Genomic DNA, 22,752 nt, shown 5'->3' with positions numbered 1-22,752 from the left:
CTCTGCCAAACCCTGCTCTGAGCCTCTGCTTCCTCTTGTTGTAAGGTGGCAGGTGAGGACAAACCTAGACCTATAAGGGGACAGTTTCCCTTGTTCTTGCTGAAGTTTGTGATTTGTTACAGCGGGAGGGACTTTTAGGGAAAACAGAGTTCTAGGATCTTTCTCCCATTCAACAACAGCAACTCAAAAGTCACAGCTGGTGAGAGCAGCCAGCTGGTTCTAACCGTCCAGCACGGCGGATGAGCTGCTGGAGAATTCTGTAGAGGCTGCTTTGACTTTGCAGGTAGGAAGGCAGGATGATGGCAGTAGGCATGAGCATCTGTGAACCTGGGTTTTCCTTGGATGCTGGGTTTGCCGATCTGATCTGGTGGCCACATCTCTTCCCATACCTGCGATGTACAGTGTCGTTCTTACAATGAGAAATTTATGACTTGGAGCTTTCAGACACCGCACTGATTTCATTTGTCCAGCTCGTGGCAGAACCTGTAATCACCTCTGTGGGCTCCAGACAGACTCTGGCCAAGGTAGCCGAGAGGAGGAGACGTGAGAAACCCCACTGCCCAGCAAACAAGAACCACGTCGCTCCTCGTGATGGAGAGGAAATCCAGGCTGACGTCTTGTGAAAATATTTCTGTGGCTTGTTTACGGAATGAACCCCGAGCACACAGCTTCTCCTGCTCTCTCTGGAGCATGTGGCTTTGCAGCTGGGCCAGATGCTGCTACGGGTTTTCTCAGGAGGTTCCAACGACATCCCGTTTTTCTTCTTTGTGTATCAGTTGTCATCTAGCCCTGGACTCAAGTTGCACAGTCCACCCCTGCTCATCCTGCAGAAAGCTGCCAGGGTAACAAGCCCAGTGATCAGGGCCCCGCAGCAGCCTGGATTTCAACCAGGGGAAGCTGGAAGAGGGGCAGAACCGGTCCCTTCTGAAATCAAACCAGTGCATGACATTCGGTGCCAGGCAGTGATGACCATGCTTCAGTGAGCCTGACGCTCCTTGAAGAAGAGGGGGTGTCACGAAGCCACGTTCAAGTTTATGGAAGAAGCAAGTTTGTGGCGATGCTGCTCACACACTCCATCCCTCAAAGCTCCCCAGCATCTCTCGGCCCGGCCATCGTGATTAAGACCCCTGGCAGAACCAGATGGTGTCCTGAGGCCACCCAGGCCCCTGCACATTCCTCATGTCACAGACGGGAGGCTAGGCCCAGAGATGCGCTGACCAGCTCAAGTCACCACTGAACGACAGCTGGGACCTGAGCCCAGGGTCTCAGCTGCTTGTCTGGACTCTTTTGCCCATGCTGTGCTGGGGCAAAAGAAAGGAGGAAAAATCCTCCTCTTTCTACCTCTCTCACGGCTCCTTCTTGTTGCCCACCCTCAAGCCCTCTGCTTAGGTGAGGCTGTGTGTCCTTGAGAAGCCCAGCAGACCCCTCGCCCCCCTGCCCTCCTCCCAGCTCACGGACTCAGAAGTGGGTAGGGGATGGTGGTGGTGGTAATGATGGCACTTTCTGTCCCTTTCAGGTTGGAGCCCAAGTTGAGCTTGTCTGCGTTAGGTTACATGACAGAGACCACCACCACTTCCCAGTGTTGACGGCTTAAAGTGAGACCCACTCTGTCTCCCCTGCCCCTTCCCCCTGCACAAGGGTAGGAAAGTAGGAAGGTGAAGTCGCTCAGTCATGTCCAACTCTTTGCAACCCCGTGGACTGTAGCCTACCAGGCTTCTCTGTCCATGGGATTTTCCAGGCAAGAGTACTGGAGTGGGTTGCCTTTTCCTTCTCCAAGGGATCTTCCCGACCCAGGGATTGAACCTGGCAGGTCTCCCGCATTGCAGGCAGACGCTTTACCCTCTGAGCCACCAGGGAAGGCGGGAAGATGACTACTATACCCATCTATCCAAGTGACTAGCTCTTTGCCCTTCCTGCCCATCGCAAAAGCTCTCTAATGTTTGCTAAGAACAAATGAGGTAATAAAAGCAAGGCAGGACTGCAGAATGAAAGGCAGAAGACAGTCTGGGGAAAGAACCGAAAGCAGGGTATGGAAGCGGTGTCCGTATCGTCCTGTTCACAGCGGCAGCATTCACCGTAGCCTAAAGGGGTAAGCAGCCCAAGGGTCCACTGGCAGAGGAACAGATACCCACACAAGTATGGGCCATCCATGCAATGGAGTATCATTCACCGTTTAAAAGGAGGGGATTCTGACACATGGGACAACATGGATGAACTTTGAAGACACTGGGTTGGGTAAAATAAGGCAGTCATAACAGGACAGTCACCAGAGAGTTCCACTTACATGAGGTCCCTGTGATAGTCAAACTTACGGATAGAATGGCAGTGGTCCCGGGCTGTAGGAGGGGCAAATGGTTATGGTTGAAAGTGGACATAGTTCTGGTTTGGGGTGATGAAAAAGTTCTCTGGATGGATGAGGGTGGTGGTTGCCCAACATGGTGTAGATGGATGTGCTTACTGCCACAGATCTGGACACTTAAAAATGGCTAGGATGGTAGATTTAATGTTGTGTGTGTGTGTGTGTGTGTGTGTTTTACCATAATTAAGGGGGGCATCTCTTAAGGGGAAATCCACCTTGCACTGAAAAAGGTCTCGTTATCCATCTTATTCCTTTTTCAGACTCTGCAGTCTTTAAAGACGGGGACTCCTGTGCTCTGCTCATCTTTAAAGCTCTCCTGTGCTCAGCCCAGCACCTGAGTCAGGTCTTCAAAGACATCAGATACCCAGTAACTGTTGACTGAACTGGGGTCATGGCGCAATCCCACCAAGGCCGACTCACCAGCTGAGCCTCAGGGGCTCGGAGGCTGGTGCATGCGCACAAACATATTTGGGTGGACGGTCCTGCACGCAGTGGTCTTGCCCAGTCCTCCAGGGCTGACCCTGCTCCCATTGCACAAAATGCTGACCCTGGAGCCAAGCCCGGACACCAAGGGCAGAGGCCTGGTTCCTCCAGTTCCAGGTGTCTTGGAAATCAGCTAGAGCCAGAGTAGCTACAAAGTTAGTGGGCAGGTTTTTACTCATTATTGGACAAGTCTGTGTTATGCTCCATCATTTTCTGGGAGAGATGAAAATTATATAGAACTGTGGCTAACAACACTTTCCATTTTTTGATGGGCAGCTGTTGTTGCCAGGCAGAGTGCTGAGCTGGTGAAAACCTTTCTTTTCATGGTTCCCCAACCTTCAGTTTGCCTCTTTAACTGAGGAGCAAACAGCCTTAGAATGTGGGAGGGCCAGGTGTCACCTAGCCCTGACATCTAAAGCCAGCATGTTCTGTCCCCTTTCTCAAGCTTCATGAAAGAGGTTATCAGATCCTACAGATTAGGCCCCATTTCTACCTTTTCTGCATGTACAGTGATCATTCATATTGCAAACTCTCAGCTTCAGGCTTATCCGATTGGGTGATGCTTGGCAGAGGACACCACCCTTATGGCAGAAAGTGAAGAGGAACTAAAAATCCTCTTGATGAAAGTGAAAGTGGAGAGTAAAAAAGTTGGCTTAAAGCTCAACATTCAGAAAACGAAGATCATGGCATCTGGTTCCATCACTTCATGGGAAATAGATGGGGAAAGAGTGGAAACAATGTCAGACTTTATTTTGGGGGGCTCCAAAATCACTGCAGATGGTGACTGCAGCCATGAAATTAAAAGATGCTTACTCCTTGGAAGAAAAGTTATGACCAACCTAGATAGCATGTTGAAAAGCACAGACATTACTTTGCCAACAAAGGTCTGTCTAGTCAAGGCTATGGTTTTTCCTGTGGTCATGTATGGATGTGAGAGTTGGACTGTGAAGAAAGCTGAGCACTGAAGAATTGATGCTTTTGAACTATGGTGTTTGAGAAGACTCTTGAGAGTCCCTTGGACTGCAAGGAGATCCAACCAGTCCATTCTGAAGGAGATCAGCCCTGGGATTTCTTTGGAGGGAATGATGCTAAAGCTGAAACTCCAATACTTTGTCCACCTCATGTGAAGCGTTGACTCGTTGGAAAAGACTCTGATGCTGGGAGGGATTGGGGGCAGGAGGAGAAGGGGAGGACAGAGGATGAGATGGCTGGATGGCATCACTGACTCGATGGACGTGAGTCTGAGTGAACTCCAGGAGTTGGCGATGGACAGGGAGGCCTGGCGTGCTGTGATTCATGGGGTGGCAAAGAGTCAGATGCGACTGAACTGAACTGAACTGATGCTTGGCAGGTTACTTCAAGGAGGTACAACTTTTTCATCTGTAAAATGGGGGTGATAACTGTGCTTTCCTACAAAGGTCATTCTGAGTGTTAAAGGAGATGACCTTTTTATCCAATATCTGTCTTGCCTTGATTGCACAATAAATTTGCGTTTATGATGTAATAGTGACATTGAAATTAAAAGACCCTTGCTTCTTGGAAGGAAAGCTTTGAAAAACCTAGACAGTGAATTAAAAAGCAGAGACATCGCTTTGCTGACAAAGGTCCATCTAGTCAAAGCTATGGTTTTTCCATTAGTCATGTATGGATGTGAGAGTTGGACCACAGAGAAGGCGGAGCACTGAAGAATCGATGCTTTTGAATTGTGGTGCTGAATAATACTTGAGAGGCTCTTGGACAGCAGGGAGATCAAACCAGTCAATCCTAAAGGAAATCAGTCCTGAATATTCATTGGAAAGATTGATACTGAAGCTAAAGCTCCAATACTTGGCCACCTGGTGTGAAGAACCAATTCATTAGAAAAGACCCTGATGCTGGGAAAGATTGAAGGCAAAAGGAGAAGAAGGTGGCAGAGAATCAAATGGTTGGATGGCATCACCGACTCAATGGGCATGAGTTTGAGCAAACTCTGGGAGATAATGAAGGACAGGGAAGCGTGGCATGCTGCAGTCCATGGAGTCGCAAAGAGTCAGACATGACTTAGTGACTGAACAACTATAATGAGTGACATTGACCTGACTCAAAGTACCTTGGGGTTGTCCAGTGAATTTTACACTGTCCTGGTGTTTGTGAACCAACTTACAAAGGTGCTGTCCATTTATCTAATGACCCATACTAACAGTGCCTTATCCCAGAGTATAAAACCACTCTCTGTATGAAGCAGTGTATTTCATTTGAAAGGCAATGAGTTATGCAATTTATCATGTTCCCCTCTCTGGCCTTGGCTGCTGCAAACGCACCCTTAGTTTGTGGTTCTTCTGTGCCAGGGTCATCTTTAGCCCAGGCTTTATGGTCCGATGAGTTCTCCAGTTCATTACTTGCATCTTTGACCAGTTTTGCTGGCTTTTTATCCGTGTTGTTAATTATAGGCCACCTCAAATGTGATTGAGTATAATTTATAAAACAATATTCATTATAATTTCGTGTCAAAGGTGCTTTGTTAAATTGTTGGAATTGATCATTCCTGTAATAGTTTGCATGGTACACAGACTGCCCTGTTGCCCAATTTTCTAGATAAACCACTTTGCAAAAATTGGTAACACGTATTACAAGCAGGGTAAACAAATGAACATTGTGATGCTATCTGAATGTATTTTAATAGTGAGAGAGCATATCCACAGTAAAAAGTGCTGCCTGGCACGAGAACCAGCATCATCAAAACAAGGTGAAAAACAAAAAAGCAATGAGAAGTTGAGGGGAAATGTGTATCTGAATGTAGGCAGGAGATAAAATCGTTCTTTGTCTCACAGCTAACAGTGCTCTGCAGAAGACTTAATGGTTGCACAAACTTTTTTTTTTAACTTGTCAACAAATCCTCAGATATAAACATCAAAGTGATGACTGCTATTCCTTCTCAGGAGAAATAGCACAGGGTGGACTCCTCACCTGCTCCCCGGTTACCATGGAAACATTCTGGTGACTTCATCACAGGTAGAGTGTTTGGAGGTTCTTCAGCCCACCACGGAAGGTGGGAGGGAGCCTGACTCATTCCGAGAGGAGCTAGAGATGTGAACTGTGGCTGATTTTTCTTCCCTTTAGCCCAGTGCATCTTTGCCATTAACAGACCTTTGAATCTAAGTAAAATGTCTTTGAAACATCAGTGGAATGTGATCAAGCTGTCTAAGGAAGGGATGTTCTGATTTCCTCCCATAGATATAATGCCTATTAAAATGCAAAATGATTTATTCAGTCAGTCAACAATCGGTGAAGGTTTTCAGTTGGCAGGCACTGCGCTGGGCATGGAGGGAAGGTGATGATGAGCTGCCCTCTGAAGGCCTCCATCAACTTGAGGGGACAGACCCAAGCCCAGATAATTACAGGGCAGTATAGTGAGAACTCACGGTGATGGCGGCCTGTCGGGGGCACTGTGCTGGGTTAGATTGTGTCTTTCTGAAGTTGTGCTCAAGCCCTAACCTGTGAACAGACCGGATTTGGAAATGAGATCTTTGCAGATGTAGTCAGGATGAGGTCATACTGGATTGGGGTGAGCTTTCCATCCAGTGACTGGGGCCATTGTAATAAGAGAGAGTTTGGAGACATAGAGACAAAAGGAGGATGGCCACATGAGGATGAAGGCAGACGAATGATGCTGCCACAAGCCGAGGAATGCCAGGGGTTGCCAGCAGCCGCCAGAAGCAAGAAGTGGCAAGGAAGGATGCTCCCTGCATCCTTCAGAGGGAACATGGCCCTGCCAGCAGCTTGGCATCAGACGTCTGGCCTCCAGGACTGTGAGACAATAAACTCCTGCTATTGTGACTCTCCCATCGTGCTCATTTGTTATGGCAGCTCTAGGAAAGGAACACAGACAGCTGCACGGATGGGAAGGTGTGCATGCTGGGGGCAGACCTCGGAGCCCTGCTGAGCAGCGGTGATCCTGAGCTGTGCAGAGGGCGAGGGGTTAACCCCTGGCAGAGCTGGGCAGGAGGCCGCTGAGGCCATGGTCACAGAGACGGCGAAGTAGCCACATCCAGGAAGAAGGGGCTCATTTTAAGGATTTCTATCTTGGACTCTTTTTTTAATTAAAAAAAATTTTTTTTTGAAACTTGGAGAGATTTTATTAGCTATATTCATGGAAATAACTTAATAGAATTTTTTTTAATTCAAAGTCTTTGGATTATTTATTTTTTAGAGTTTATTTTATAGAAGTATAGTTGATTTAGAATGTTGTGCTAACTTCTGCTGCACACCGAAATGATTCAGTTTCACATGTACGTGCACTCTTTCCCTTCGTGGTTGATCACAGGATATTGAGTATAGTTCCGTGTGCTATTCAGTGGGACCGTGTTGCTTTCTATCCACTCTCCATATACTAGCTTGTATCTGCTAATCCCAAACTCCCGATGAGTTGCTCTCACACCCTCCCCACTGGCAACCACAAGTGTGTTCTTTATGTCTGTGAGTCTGTTTCTGTTCGAAGGTAAATTCACTTGCATCATATTTTAAACTAAGGGATACCGTATGATATTTATCTTCCTCTGCCCGACTTCTCTTGGTATGACAATCCCTAGGTCCATCCATGCTGGTGCAAATGGCGCTCTTTCTCTGTTTTATGGCTGGGTAATATCCCGCTGTATATATGCACCACGTCTGGATCCATTCATCGTTCTGTGGACATCTAGGGTGTCTCCATGTCTTGGCTGCTGTGGATTGTGCTGCTGTGAACACAGGGGTGCGTGCATCTTCTTGGAGGATAGTCCTGTCTGGATATATTTCCGCATCCTGGTCCCCTTGAGCCCCGGCACCGCCTGCACATGGCCTCAGTTTCTTAAGTGTATGTTTCCCAGGCTCTGTTCTGGGGGGAAATGTATCCTTTTTATTAGACTTCTCAAGGGAGTGTGTGACCTTCACAAGGTCACAAACTGACAACATCAAGGGAATCTGGGAGAACCTGATGGGAGACGAGGCTGGAAGGGTTGCCCCTTGAGTGTGACCTTGCTGACACCAGGCAGCTCAGGCAAGATTAAGCTGATGGGATGAGGCAGAGCATCTTTCATGAGATAAATCAGGACCTGACTTGTAACTGGACGTTGGAGGTGGGTGTGGAGGTGGAACCCTGCTTTCCATTGTGGGTGATGGGAGGATGGTAGCCACGTGCTGAGAAAATGGACCAGGGAGTGAGGAGGAGGAAAGGAATGGGGAGGGAGGGAGATGGAGGGGCAGGCGGGGAGGAGATGTCAGTGGTGGCCGCTCAAGAGAAGCTGGTTGATCTCCGTTTGGAAAAGCTGTGTGTGTGTGTGTGTGTGTGTGTGTGTGTGTGTGTGTGTGTGTGTGCGTGTTTAATCTACTGACAAGTATCTTTATTAAAAAATGTTTATTCATTTATTTGACAGAGTCTGGTCTCAGTTGTGGCATTTGGGGTCCTCCTTACAGAATGCGAGGTATTTCCCTGTGGCATCTGGACTCCAGAGCTCAAGGGCTCAGTAATTGACGTGTGCGAGCTGTTTTGCAGCATGTAGTATGCTAGTTCCCTGCACCTCCTGCACAGGAAGGTGGATTCCTAACCCCCCGGCCCACCAGGAAACTCCCCCCAAATGAAGCTTGTGGAGACTTGGAGGTCACTGCTTCTAAGGGCTAGTGGCCACGGCTGGGCTCTGGGTCCTGCCTCGGCAGTGGTCTGAGACTCGGCAGGAGAACCCAGAAGGGAGGGCGTCAAGGAGAGAACGCAAAAGAAAGGAAGAGACGGTAGCTAAGAGGAAGGAAGACGGTGAGACGACCCCAGAAGTCGACCATGGGAAGGCGGCCCTGAGGCAGTGGGCGGCTAACAGAGTCAGGCCTCACAGGGGTGGCGGCTTTAATTCAGGGCTGAGATGCCTTTCTTCAGGTCTTTCATTCTGTCTGAGAAACATCTACTGAAAAGACTCAGATGCGATCATGTTGAAGTCAAGTGAAAATTCCTCACCTGCTATCAGACTGGAAACGAGGGAAGGCATTTACAGTCTACCAGGTGGGAATGCGGACGTCCTGTCTGGGTCCCTGATACACACGATAGAGACATAAAAACAAGCGAGCTCTCTGGACCAGCGGAAGCCTGGGGTTCATCATTTACGCGCGACGTTGATGGATGGATTCATTAGGCAGTGCATGATGTGGCTTGTCGGCTATTTCTGCACAGACAGCTCAAGACGGGCTGGGTGCCCCGTGGGAACTGTATGTAGCTCCTTACCCGTATCCCAGGCTTTGCCCAGCATGCTGTGTGCGGTCTCCTGATCTGCAGGATTCCCTCTCACACAGTCCCTGTAGACACTTCCACCTTCCTCTTTCACCTCTGCGTGGGCTGCACCACCTTCTCCCAACCCAGTGTCCCCCTTTGCCTAAGTTCACCCCATCCCACTCCTTTCCCAGGGCCCTGGCTGGTGGGGCTCTCCCGGTGGCTCCCTGGGATGCCAGCTGTGACTTCCTCTTCGAGTCGTGGGAGGGGACAGCATATCACCACCTTTGCCGCCCCACCCTGGGGCCCCCATCACCCTGAGGAAGGCTTAAACTCCCAGCCAGGTGGAACCTATCCCTGAAGCACGCTTTCCTCCAGGGAGGAAGTTAGATTCCAGGAGAGTCTGGTTCAAGGCCTCGTGGTGTGTTCAGTTTCATGTTGCTCTGATTCTCTTAGCCTCCAGGGAGGCCTCTGTGGCTTTGGAGGAAGGACTCAGGCTGCTGGAGGTGGAATCCTGTTCCATCTTTCCAACGATCATGGGAGAGAAGCCCTCATCTGACTTGCCTGTGCCATGACCCCTCCCCAGGCAGAGGACACTGGGCACCAGACTCAACCCATTCCTTAACCAGCAATGCCTGGGTTAGGGCTCCCTTCGTAGCTCAGTCAGTAAAGAAACTGCCTGCAATGCAGGAGACCTGGGAATAGTTCCTGGGTCGGGAAGATCCCCTGGAGAAGGGAATGGTAACCCACTCCAGTATGCTTGCCTGGAGAATACCAGGCACAGAGGAACCTGGTGGGCTACAGTCTATGGGGTTGTAAGAGTCGACAGGACTGAGCGACTAAACTGGTTAAAAGTAGAGACTTTAAGATCCTGATCCAAATCTGTCTCTGACACTAACCATCTGGGCAATTGAGGTCATTTTGGGCAACTTCCTTACATTGTCAATGTGACTTCCCCCTGGGGAATGAGTTTTAGTTTGTTTCAAAGTAACCGCATGCTGCCATCATTGATGGCTTTGTTCTAATTAAAGACATTGAGAAAAAGTCCCATTGCCATCCCCTCGGTGTGTTCTCCAAAAGCCATGGGATGACTGTGAGTCAGAAGAGCTCTGGCTCCATTCTAGGGCCTCAAGTCACCGTCTGTGCAGGCGCTTGATGGTCTAGGACCCACAGTGCCCTTGGCGTGGAGCGGCACGAAGTGAACCAGAAGGCTCCGTCAGGCCCAGGAGGTGCACTCCGCCCCCCTCCCCTGGAGTTTCCGGATCAGTGGGTCTGCAGGTCAGGAGGCGGGGCCTGACAATGTGGATTTCTGAGGTCACCCCGTGATGCTGGGGCTGCAGGTCTGGGGACCCACGCTGAGCGCCCCTGCGCTTGGTCAGCACAGTGAGATGCCAGCATGTCGAGTTTCCAAGAAGCAGAGCCTGGGGTGGGAATTGAGGGGCGCGAGGGGGAGGGTGCCCTTGAGGACAGAACCCAGAAGAGAGTGAGAGAGACCTGATGGGAAAGCTGTGGGGGGTGACGGATGGGCCCCGGGGGCAGGCTGGCCCTCGGGTTATGCTCTGGAGCAAACCGCAGCGTTGCCCTGGCTGTTATCCCCCTCTGAGTCCCCACCAGCTGTGGCCAAGGTTGAGGAAGTCTTCTGTTGAGGATGGTTCTCAGAGAAGAGCAAAGCTGTGAGCCTCTGACAGCCACCTCCCTGCAGTTGGGGGTAGCCAGGCAGTGGGGTGGGAACAGGGTCAGCTCTGCATTCTAATTACTCAGCACTCTAGTTACTAGCACTTGGACCCAGGCTGCCTGACTCCAAGTGCCCAGGGTCCGCCCTCTGCCAGTGTCCCTTTCACCGAGATGGTCTCCGGCTGCAGAGTGAGACTGACCTGCTGGCCCGCAGATAGACAGCTGCCCTGTGAGAGCTCTGGGACAGGCCAGCTGGAGGGGAAGAAGCAGACGGGCTGGCCCCTCCTGCCCAGGCAGCAGTACCTCCTCCAGAGACTTAGGCCGGGTGCCATGGGTCCTGGGTTCTGCAGATATCTGTTTTGGAACCCGGATCCCAGCTGCTGGACAATGCCCAAACTCCCTTCAGCCTTGTTCTTGGTAGCCTGCCTCACATGTCCACCAGCTTTGCCTTAGTCAGAGATGGCAGGGTGGCCCCCGCCCCGTGCGGGGGGGGGGGGCTTTCTCAGTAATGACAGCGACGTGGTCAAGTGGGAAGGGACAGGGCACGTGTCCCCATGTGCCAGGAACTCTGCTCAGCTCTTGGTATTTGTCATCACTTATTCCTTGTAACTTCCTTTGACTTCCCTGGTGGCTCAGATGGTAAAGCGTCTGCCTGCAACACGGGAGACCCAGGTTCGATCCCTGGGTTGGGAAGATCTCCTGGAGAAGGAAATGGCACCCCACTCCAGTATTCCTGCCTGGAGAATCCCAGGGACGGAGGAGCCTGGTAGGCTACGGTCCATGGGGTCGCAAAGAGTCAGACACGAATGAGCGACTTCATTTCACTTCACTTCACTTCACTTCATTCTTTGTAACACCCTAGGAGAAAAGTCTTGCGTTTCCTCTGACACATGGGGAAGTAAGATTGACAATTTAAGAAAATTGCCCCAAATGACCTCAATTGCCCAAATGGTTAGTATCAGAGACAGAGTTGGATCAGGGTCTTTCTTTACCTAAAGTCTCTACTTTTAACCAATCTGGTGGTTTAGACACTCAGTTGTGTCCGACTCTGGGGACCCCATAGACTGTGGCCCACTAAGCTTGTCTGTGCATGGAATTCTGCAGGCAAGAGTACTGGAGGGGGTCGCTATTCCCTTCTCCAGTTGGGATCTTCCAGACCCAGGAATCGAACCCAGGTCTCCTGCATTGCAGGCAGATTCTTTACTGATTGAGCTATGAGAGAAGCCCAGCCTAGGAAGCTCTCTTACGGCTTTTCAGTCATTAATTGATCAGGCTCAATTAATGGATTCATGGCTGTAGTCACACCTCAATTTTACTCAAAAACAGGCTCATAACTCTAAGTTATAGCTTTGCCATTTGTGTGGATTCCCAGAAACATTTTTTTAAAAGTGTAAATGTTGTAATCATGGGGTTCATAAGACTTTGATTCCTTCCTTTCAGTTTAAGTTACATTTTAAGAACTTTCCCATAGAGTCATCATTTTAAAGACCCTACATTCCAGCCAATACATCTACCTCAGTCTCCTCAACTAGGCTGTGATGGGTATAATAATGGTCTCACAAACTACGTCCACATCCTCTTGCCTAGAACCTGTGAATAGTCACTTTTAAGTGACACAGTGGGAAAGAATCCACCTGCCAAGCAGGAGATGCGGGTTCAGTCCCTAGGTCGGGAAAACCCCTTGGAGAAGGAAATGGCAACCCACTCTAGTATTCTTACCTGGGAAATCCCAAGGACGGAAAAGCCTGGTGGGCTTCAGCCCATGGGATCACAAAAGAGTTGGACACGACTTAGCAAGTTAAAAAAAAAAAAAAAGGCAGAAGGTGCTCTGCAGGTGGGATTAAGAACCCGCCTAAGAGGAGGAGAGGGTCCTGTTTTATCTGGGTGGCCCAGTCTAATCAGAAGGATCCTTATAAGAAGGAACAGGAGGATCACGGAGATGCGATAATGTAAACAAAGTTTGGAGTGATGAGGGACCATGAGCCAGGGAATGTGGCAGTCTCTAGAAGCTGGCTGGAAGGCAAGGAAGGCAAGGAAAAACAGGGTCTCCCCTAGACCCTCCCACATAAGTGCAGCCTTGGCAACATCTTGATTTTAGCCCAGGGAGACTCATATTGGACTCAGATATCCGACTGTAAGATAATAAATCTGTGTTGTTTAAGCCACTAAGTTTATGGCCTTTGTTACAGCAGCAAGAAGACACTCACACACAGACCCTGCGTGTCTGGTCTTGGCATCCTCCATCCTCCCTGCTAGAGATGCCGCTTCTCCGTAGCTAATGTTTGTTTGTCATTGTTCAGTCACTCAGTCGTGTCCAACCCTTTGCAACCCCATGGACTGCAGCACTCCAGGGTTCCCTGTCCTTCATCATTTCCTGGAGCTTGCTCAAACTCATGTCCATTGAGTCGGTGATGCCATCCAACCCTCTCATCCTCTGTTGTCTCCTTCTCCTCCTGCCTTCAATCTTTCTCAGCATCAGGGTCTTTTCTAATGAGTCAGCTCTTTGCATCTGGTGGCCAAAGAATTGGAGCTTCAGCTTCAGCACCAGTCCTTCCAATGACCACTCAGGGCAGATCTCCTTTAGGATGGACTGGTTTGATCTCCCTGCAGTCCAAGGGACTCTCAAGAGTCTTCTCCAACACCACAGTTCAGAAGCAACAATTCTTTGGTGCTCAGCTTTCTTTATGGTCCAGCTCTCACATCCATACATGACTACTGGAAAAACCATAGCTTTGAGTAGACAGATCTTTGTTGGCAAAGTAATCTCTCTGCTTTTTAATATGCTGTCTAGGTTTGTCATAGCTTTCTTCCAAGGAGCAAGTGTCTTTTAATTTCATGGCTGCAGTCACCTGCAGTCATCTGCAGTGTTTTTGGAGCCCCAGAAAATAAAGTCTGTCACTGTTTCCATTGGTTCCCCATCTCTTTGCCATGAAGTGATATTCATTGCATGTTGTTATATTTTGAGCATTGTGCTATTTAGGTCACTTCACCTTTTTTCAAGAACTCTGTGAAGTAAGCCCCACTATGTCCACTTCATAGCAAGGAGATAAGGGATGCGTAATCACTTGACCAAAGTCACACACATAGTTAGAAAGCCTGGGACTTTGTGGTCTGATTCCAGTGACCACTGAGGTCTTGGTGATAGGGACCGTCTGGGTCTGGGTGGGAGAGGAGCAACTGTGTGGACCCGCTCACTAATGATCATAACCAGGGTTATTTACTGAGCATTAACCACAAAGTTATGACCAACCTAGAAAGCATATTCAAAAGCAGAGACATTACTTTGCCAACAAAGGTCCCTCTAGTCAAGGCTATGGGTTTTCCAGTAGTCATGTATGGATGTGAGAGTTGGACTGTGAAGAAAGCTGAGCGCTGAAGAATTGATGCTTTTGAACTGTGGTGTTGGAGAAGACTCTGCTGCAATTCATGGGGTCGCAAAGAGTTGAACACAACTCAGCGACTGAACTGAACTGAACTGAACCCCACATCCCACCCCTGGTAACATACAGAACCTGTAGTGCATGGATCACAAGGCTGGGAAGGAGGTGATATTACCTGCATTTTAGGGATGAAGACTCTCATCCATAATGTGGAGGGAGGGCAAGCACCTCCCCTATGCAGGTGAGCTCAGGGCCAAGCTGGAATGCAGACCAGGCTGGTCTGGCCCCAGGCCTGTGCTGACTGCAGAGTTCTTAAACACAGACCAGAGCCAGGAGATTTCCGTCTTCATCAGCTTTATTGTCAGTTCATCATGATGCATCGACTCTGCACAGAAATCCATGACATCTTTCAAGTCTTATATTTGTGCTTCACGGGAAGTAATCGTGCACATCATGTTGGATGAATGTCTCTGTCACTCAGTACCAGGCTCAGATGGGGACACAGCCACACGTCCGGGTGGATCTGATGGGGGCTCTGTTATCACCAAGGATGAGATGAGACGTGGATATGTTTTGGATGGGTCAATGGTGGCCCTTGAAATTGCCATATCCTGATGCTTTTGCAAATCTGCCAAACTTGAAAATGCCATAGCATATCATTTCCCCCATAAGATGCTTGAAATTTTATCTATATCCTTGAATAAACCCTTCTTATGGACTTCCCTGGTGGCTCAGATGGTAAAGCATCTATCTACAATGCAGGAGACCTGGGTTTGATCCCTGGGTCGGGAAGATCCTCTGGAGAAGGAAATGGCAATCCACTCCACTACTATTGCCTGGAAAATCCCATGGACAGAGGAGCCTGGTAGGTTACAGTCCGTGGGGTCGCAAAGAGTTGGACACGACTGAGCGACTTCACTTCACTCACTTCCTATGAACTGATAAAGATGCTAAATTAGAGAGCCGCTTTCTTAGACCTCTTCTTTCTCGTCATCAGCACCAGCAGCTGGGAAAGCATTCTTTGCAGCCTTTTGGAAAATCACTCTCCTTGGAATAGCTGCATTGTGAAGGCAACGCTGTAACCCAGGACTGTGTTGCAGTGAAGGCTGATCGCTACCCACCTTCTTGGGCTTGACTCACATTCCTGCTTTGGCAGCAGGACACCAGGCAGACGTCCTGATACTGCAGGCTTGCATTGCAAAGTGCGACTTCCTTCTCCTCAGCTTTCCATGAGGGGTGCAGGGCAGGTTGGGTGGATGAGGAAATTCCATAGAGCGATTCCATAAACTCGTCCGTAGTTTCCAAGCTGGTGGATGGTGGAGCCAGGACCCGAGCCCAGGTTCTACAATTATTGGCTCCTGCTGTGAGCACGTGGACCTGAAGACACTCTTGGCTGCTGCTGTGGCTGGTGTTTATGTGGAGGGTGGTCCATGGTGTCTCATTTTTTCCTCACAATGTCATCACAAAATAATCCTCAGATATTCCAAAGCAGCTTCGTATCAGTGTTTGAGTCACTCACAGCTCCTTCCAGAATGATTGTTAAGAGGTTGGATGAAAGTTGATCTTGCAGTTCAGGCTTTCTTAACTCCAGGGATGTTGAGAAATCCATAGACGTGATTCTCTCTTCTGCTGGGTGCAAACTCAGAGCACGGGTGAGTGTGTGAAGGCTAAACTTGTTCACTTATTAATATTACCGAGTCTGGGAACATAAAGCAGCAGTGTGGAAGAAGGCATCTTGCAGCCTGATAAACTGAATAACAGTGAACTCAGAGCCTCCGTGGAGTGGGTGGAGTGGATGAGGGGAACAGACGAGCTTTTTATCATGGGTCCGAGTAGCCTAGATTCACAATTGGTTCATACAATACTTGCATGCTAAGTCGCTTCAATCATTTCCGACTCTTTGAGACCACATGGACTATAGTCCACCAGGGTCCTCTGTCCATGGGATTCTCCAGGCAAGAATACTGGAGTGGATTGCCGTGCCCTCCTCCAGAGGATTGTCCCTGACCCAGAGATCGAACGTGTGTCTCTTACATCTCCAGCATTGTCGGGCAGATTCTTTACTGCTAGTGCCACCTGGGAAGCCCATAATACTTGAGCAGGTGACATTAAATTTTATAGTAAAGTTATATACTCCACTTTATCCTTTTGTATACTAAAAAGTAGCAATATTATTTCCTTTTGCCTAGGATTACGGGACAGCCAGTACAGTCCCCACGATCAAATTGCCCTTAAAAATCTCCAGTCTGATGTTCCAGAGAAGAGATCTGACTTCACTGAGGTAACATATGTTTCTAACTCCTAGAGTAGGCAGCAAAATGCACCCAACTGTAAAACATGATCACTGGCCTAGTTGTGATGTGTTTGCATTTTATTTTGTTTAGTCATAAGTGGGATCAACGCAGCAGAAAATCTAACCATCATGACTAAGACTTTATGTTAAAGTATGCAGTGTGTATTCATTCATCCTTTTATAATCAACCAATAATTTGTAGATTTGCAGTATCCAAGGGGAGTATGGTGATCAAATCTCAACTTTAAACCAAAATTAATCTGCTGGAGAGGACGGATGATGCCATATGGCATTTTGAAGGTGGAGAAGAGGTAATTTGAAATCTAACAAGCTAGCACAGGTTGTTATGACTGCAAAAAATGTCAGTGGTCTCACACAGGGAAGGAAATTAGAGGTCATATTCACAAAATGAAATGTTTCTGATGCTAGACAATAAAGAGCTCTGTGTACACAGTGGTCATGTTGACAGCATATCACATGCCAGGCTCTATCTGACTCTTTTCACCTAACCACAATCCCAGGAAGGAGAGACCATTGGCTTTCCATGTCCATGGATTCTTCATCTGTGGGTTCACCAAACTGTCGATCAGAGCTATTTGGGAAAAGAAACCCAGAAAATTCTAAACAGCAAAACTTGAACTTGCCAGTTTATATATTGATATAACATTTACACTGTACTGCAGGCTATAAATGATCTAGAGATGATTTAAAGTAAACAGGAGGATGTGCATATGTTATATTGCAAACACTCTGAAATTTACACAAGAGACTTGAGCATCCTTGGATTCTGGTATCTGAGGAGGTGGGGTCCTGGAACCAACCCCCGCTGGATTCTGAGGGACAACTGTATTGTTATTATACCTATTTTGCAGATGATAAAATGAAAGCTTCAGTAGCTCCAGTAGTTGACTTGCCCCAAATCTCACAGCTCATAAGCTGTCTGGCTCCAAAGCTTTTGTTCTGATCTTGCTCGACAGGGCTGGTGTAGAGAAAGTCTCATTCCAGTGAACAGAACTTGAACTATGGACTTTCCTGCCTGAGAGAATTGTCCGAAGTGTTACAGTTTACAAGGCATCTCTTGTCTTTCACAAATGATAATTCTGCTGCCAGCTTTTTTATATGAGAGAGAGTAGAATTCTAAGAAATGATCCCTCATAGCATTAATATAGCCAAGGTAAAAAATAATTTTGCACCCTAAATACTCATCTTAGGTATTATCCTTTAATTTAACTTTGTGTTTAATAAAGTTCAACATTTCCTCAGAGATCCCAGGCTGAAATCTCACACAGTGGTTGAAGGCCACTATTCTGGGTCCTGAGATTTAGTCGTCAATATTTAAAGCCATTTCTATGTGGCACACAGAGCTCCCTGAGATGTGCAGGTGTGTAACTAGAATTAATGTGCTCCCTGAAAACAGGAACAAGAACCCCGGGTGGCAGGGAGGGAAATGAGTTGGAGGAGCCATGGGCCACTGAGAACCATCCCTGGGAGATGTCCATTAAGAAGTGGAGGATAATGTGAAGGTCAGCTGCTGCTTTTTTAACAAGAAAGACACCACCTGAAGATCTTTCCCACCTGGTTTTCACATTGAGCTAGTAGATTTCAGCATTTTTCTGGTTGATATTAAAATTAATCAGTTTGGTCATTCACGATACAGATCTTTGGACCCATGTGGCTGGATCTCAATAATACAGACACACACACACACACACACACACACACACACTCATATACTCACACGTGGTCATTATCTATAACTGGGCTAACTCTCAGAGACCACACCTTCTAAACATCTACTTTGCGATGATCCGGACCCTCTGCTTTGATCATGACAGTAGTGTGACTTTCAAATTTCCCTCCTAACTTTGAGCTCTTAAGGCTTGTCCCTCAGTGGGTGTTATAAGGATGCTCTCAGATGATGAAACACTCCAAACAGGTGCCCTTCCTCTGTAACCGCCACAAATCTCTGCCTCTCCACCAGAGCCTCCGAAAGATTGATCACTTTTCCTTTCAAATTCATCGAAGCCATAGAAATGATATGCAAGCACTTCTCCAGCCAAGTGATTGCTTAAAAGGAATGAATTATGGAACCGAGTTTTCTTTTAAAAAATTTTTTTTAATTTTCCAGATAGCAGAAATAATGGCAATTTCATACAGACACTTAGGAAAATGTAGGAATCTATAAATATATATAAATAATATAATAATATATAAATATATAAATACTTATGTATTTCTTTCCTTTATTTTCCTCATGCATTTTTAAGCATGCAACTGTAATATATATCAACATTTATAGTGTTCTTGTAATATATAACATTCTATCACAGGCAACTTCCCATATCATTTGAATTCTTTGTAATCCTTAGTTTTAATTTCTACAGAATATGAGGCAGTCGTGCGTGCCATGATTGACTTACCCAATCCGCTTTGAAAAAACATTTAGATTCTTGCCAGATTTTCACTGTCATATATTACACTGCATTGAATCCTCTGGATTCTAGTGAATGTGTGGAAAGATAAGAGCTGCAGCCTGGAGAGGGAGAAAATCTCCAATTTTACCATTTTGTCTTAAAACCATCTTTCCTTATTGTTACATGCCAGAGGAACATTTGAAAATACTCTTACACTTAGGATGAGATGCCGCTGGGTTGGCAGATGACCTAGAGAAGATGATTTTAGGTCCCCCAAGCAGGAGTGAGCCCGCTTGCAGCTGATGCAAAGGTAACTACAGAGTGTATCTGTCGAGAGGTGGCAACAGAGGCTCCACTGGCAAATAAAGTTGTAGTTTGCAGAGCAGCTATGGAAAAGGAAAGAACTGTCTCGTGGAGAATAATACAGATTTCAAAGCTATAGACTGGATTTGATGCTGATCCAAATTCATTTGGAGAAAATAAATTGCTGCAGAATAGAAGCACCCTTACTCCTGTGGTCCAGGATCGGGTCTTCCTGCTCACCTGCTGTTTATCTCTCTCTCATCCTTCAGTTTATGAAATGGAGCCTTTCTTAGTAATATGCCTTAAGGCGTAAGCATAAAGTTAAAAACAATCAATAAAATGCATAAAGCTATGAAAGTCATTATCAGCACTATAGAATCTTGTTTGAAACATTTAAAAGAAATCGATATCTTAAAGCAGCATTTATGAACAAGGGAGTGTTGTATGGGATGTTCAGGAAAGGGATGATTTACTACCAAAAGCCTGACATAAAACCCAACTCATTTGACCTCTCTCTGACCTTGAATGTTCCACTTTACATACGAGATTATTTTCTTCCTCTCCAATCAACTCTTACATCAGTTAATTTTATATTAGATAAAAGACATCTTGTTTCAAAGCCATGTTCAGTTAACCAAGGACAGATGGAGTGACACCTTGAAACAGCTTAATTGGGGAAGATATTCAATGTAAAAGATGTGATTACTTTTAGAGAAAGTTTGTCCTGTTTGAAAAGCGCTAGCTGGATAGGCATACCAAGTGGCCCGTCTGTCTCCTCTCTTTCTTGGTTTCCCAGCCCACAAGAGAGAAGGACGTGATGTGATGTAGTGGAGTCTGTTATGGACTCAACTGTGCCCCCCACCCCAAATTTATATGTGGAAGTCCTCACTCCTAGAACCTCAGAGTGTGTGTTTAGAGCACGGTCTTTAAGGAGACGATTCAGGCTCAGTGAGGTTGTTAGGGAGGATGGACCATCATCTAATATGACTGGTGTCCTTGTAGGGAGAGTTTAGGACATAGACACACACAGAAGGAAGGAACTCTGAAGATACCCGGAGAAGGCTCAGAGCTGCTTCCACCTTGATCTTGAACTTCTAGGTTCCAGCTGCTGCTGCTAGGTCACTTCAGTCGTGTCCAACTCTTTGCAACCCCATGGACTGTAGCCCACCAGGCTTCTCTGTCCATGGGATTCTCCAGGCAAGAGTCGTACCCACTGGAGTGGGTTGCCATGCCCTCCTCCAGGGGATCTTCCTGGCCCAGGGATCAAACCTGCATCTCTTAAGTCTCCTGCATTGGCAGGCAGGTTCTTTACCATTAGTGCCGCCTAATTAGCCCTCTAGAGCTGTGAGAAAACAAACTTTCTGTTGCGTAAGCCACACAGACTGTGGTACTTTGTTAGAGCAGCCCTAGGAAACTGAGACTGATTTTTGGGAGTTTAGATCTTATCTTTAGTTATTTACTAGATCTCAGTGAGAAAATAGGATTTCATAAATGAAACTGCCCATACAATTGTGATGTAGATTGAAGGGCAAAGAATACAATGTTTCCTTTTTAATCTCTCTGTTTATTGGTTGGGGCTTTTGTCAAAACTGAATCTAAACACTGAAAGAAATTCAGTAGACTTTAATCTAATAATCCCTGGCCTGGCAGTTTGATGACCTGCTTGATGTGACCTCCAGTCTGTTAATTCTATGAAGCCAGGAAGCTCCCTCTGCACCCATCACAGAGCCTGGCACATAGTAGGTGCTCAGCAAATAGTGGATGAGCAAATAAATACAGTAAGTCCCCTACCTACGAAAAAGTTCCATTCCAAGAGCATGTTCATAAATCCAGTCTGTTCAGAAGTCCATCAAAGTTAACCCCGGTACCCAACTAACACAATCTGTCTAGTACTGTACTGTAATATGTTTATAATATTTTTTCACACAAACAGTGTACACATAAAAACAAACAGAAAATAAAAAAAACATTTTTAATCTTATAGCATCTTGAAAAATACAGCAGTATAGTACAACAGCTGGCATATAGGGGCTGGGAACATGTTTACATCTTTGCAAGCTTGCAACTTGAAAGTTCATATGTAGGGGACTTACTGTAAATGGTTTGACTATGACTCTATGTTATGAATAACAGAATTTGCATTTAAAATAATTACATTTATTCTACAGTCATATTAACAAAATTTCAATGTATTGGGTATGTAATGGGTTGTTTTCATTGATGCAACTCAACCTCAAATGCATTCATTATAAATTCCAGTAAAACATGCACAGTTTTGATATAAATACCCTCTCATGCCTCCATAGGTTTGCTTATATCAGATATCCACTAATTTCTGCTAACTCACAAGACAAGTTATACCCGGGAGTTACATAGAATGTTCGTGTCTTGGGAGGTACTTTCACACCCATCCTTGGTTTTGATCTCCACAACTCCCGTGTGAGGTAGTGAAGGGAAATGGATTTTCCTTTGAAACTGGGCTTCTGTCAGCATTGAGCTCCCTGGAACAGGGTCACTCTGACATCTGGAATGATGATGGAGCTTCAGAAGTAAGTTCAGATTCACGTCATTCATGTGAGACTTCCCTTATCTGTTTGCATCTAATGGGATCAAAGTCACAGTAGCACTTGCAGCCCCAAAGTAATGAAATGGTGGTTGAGTCTCTGGCCCATCCTCTGGGCCTCTAGGACCTGCATCTGTAAACCCACAGCCCTGAGGGTATCCATCTAGTGTGGGTGCTCTGGGCTTCTGACCGTGGCTCCCTGACTCAGCTCAGGCGAGCAGCCGCCTTGACGCAACGAGAGTCGTTTTCTGGTCTGCCCTTGTTCCAGGTGAGATGGCCTTCACCCACTCCTAGAAACACACCCCTCATTTCTGACACCCCTTGTTTATATCAAGGCCAGGGCTCTCATGTGATCTTGAGCCTAAAGGATGGAGTCCCCTTTAATGCTGGGGGCCACAGTACGAGGCAGCCTGGCTTCTCCACAACAATTACCCTGTTTGTCCCCTGGCTCTATAGCTGTGGAAACCAAGGCTGCCTCCACAGTCCTGTGGCCAGTCTGGACGCACCTGGCCCAGCATCCTCTCTATCTTACCTGTACAGAAGACTCACCTGGCAGATGCTTAAAAATACAACTTCTGAGCCTTATCCCCTGAGATCCTGACTCACCTTAGGTCTCCGGAGGGAGGGGTTCAGAAATCTGCATAAGACACAGATTTAAATCCCAGGTGTTCTCCCTGCAGGTGCTCACTGGCCCAAACTTGGGGAGACTTGCACTCCAAGACCAGGGCTGCCCCGTTTCCAACATGGATATGTGTTTTGCTCTTGGAAGACCAGTGTCAAAGGAACTCCTCCTGGGTGTGATTAAGCACTTTGCAGACTGCATGGGAGCAATTCTTATCAGAACGAAATTTTACTAAAATGGAAGCAACGATATTCAGGTCAAGTGACCTGGGCTTGGCACTAGGTGAACTTTGGTTTCTTGTGAGTAAATGACGGCCCTGGAACGTGCTGCTTGCAGGGTTGTGGGGAGGGAGTGGGAGGGGTCTCGAACATCCCAGTGGCTGTCGGCATCACCAGCCCTATGATCAACTGGAAGCTTTAAAGAGGTTTGAGACGGGAGAGGGGCACATGTAGA

General features: G+C 47.1%; 1 protein-coding gene across 2 annotated transcripts in view; it reads left to right on the top strand.

Annotated features, from left to right (window-relative positions):
• Positions 1–22,752, top strand: part of C23H10orf90 (chromosome 23 C10orf90 homolog) — a 243,710-nt gene that overhangs the window by 144,229 nt on the left and 76,729 nt on the right. For both annotated transcript variants that reach the window (XM_068961757.1, XM_068961756.1), the window contains exon 3: positions 16,294–16,385. In XM_068961757.1, coding sequence (XP_068817858.1) covers positions 16,294–16,385 — 92 coding nt within the window. The remainder of the gene's footprint in view (positions 1–16,293; positions 16,386–22,752) is intronic.

The sequence above is a fragment of the Capricornis sumatraensis genome, chromosome 23, assembly GCF_032405125.1.
Source record: "Capricornis sumatraensis isolate serow.1 chromosome 23, serow.2, whole genome shotgun sequence".
Lineage (NCBI taxonomy): Eukaryota > Metazoa > Chordata > Mammalia > Artiodactyla > Bovidae > Capricornis > Capricornis sumatraensis.
Note: the sequence above shows the minus strand (reverse complement) of the source record. Positions and strands in the feature narration are given on the sequence as shown.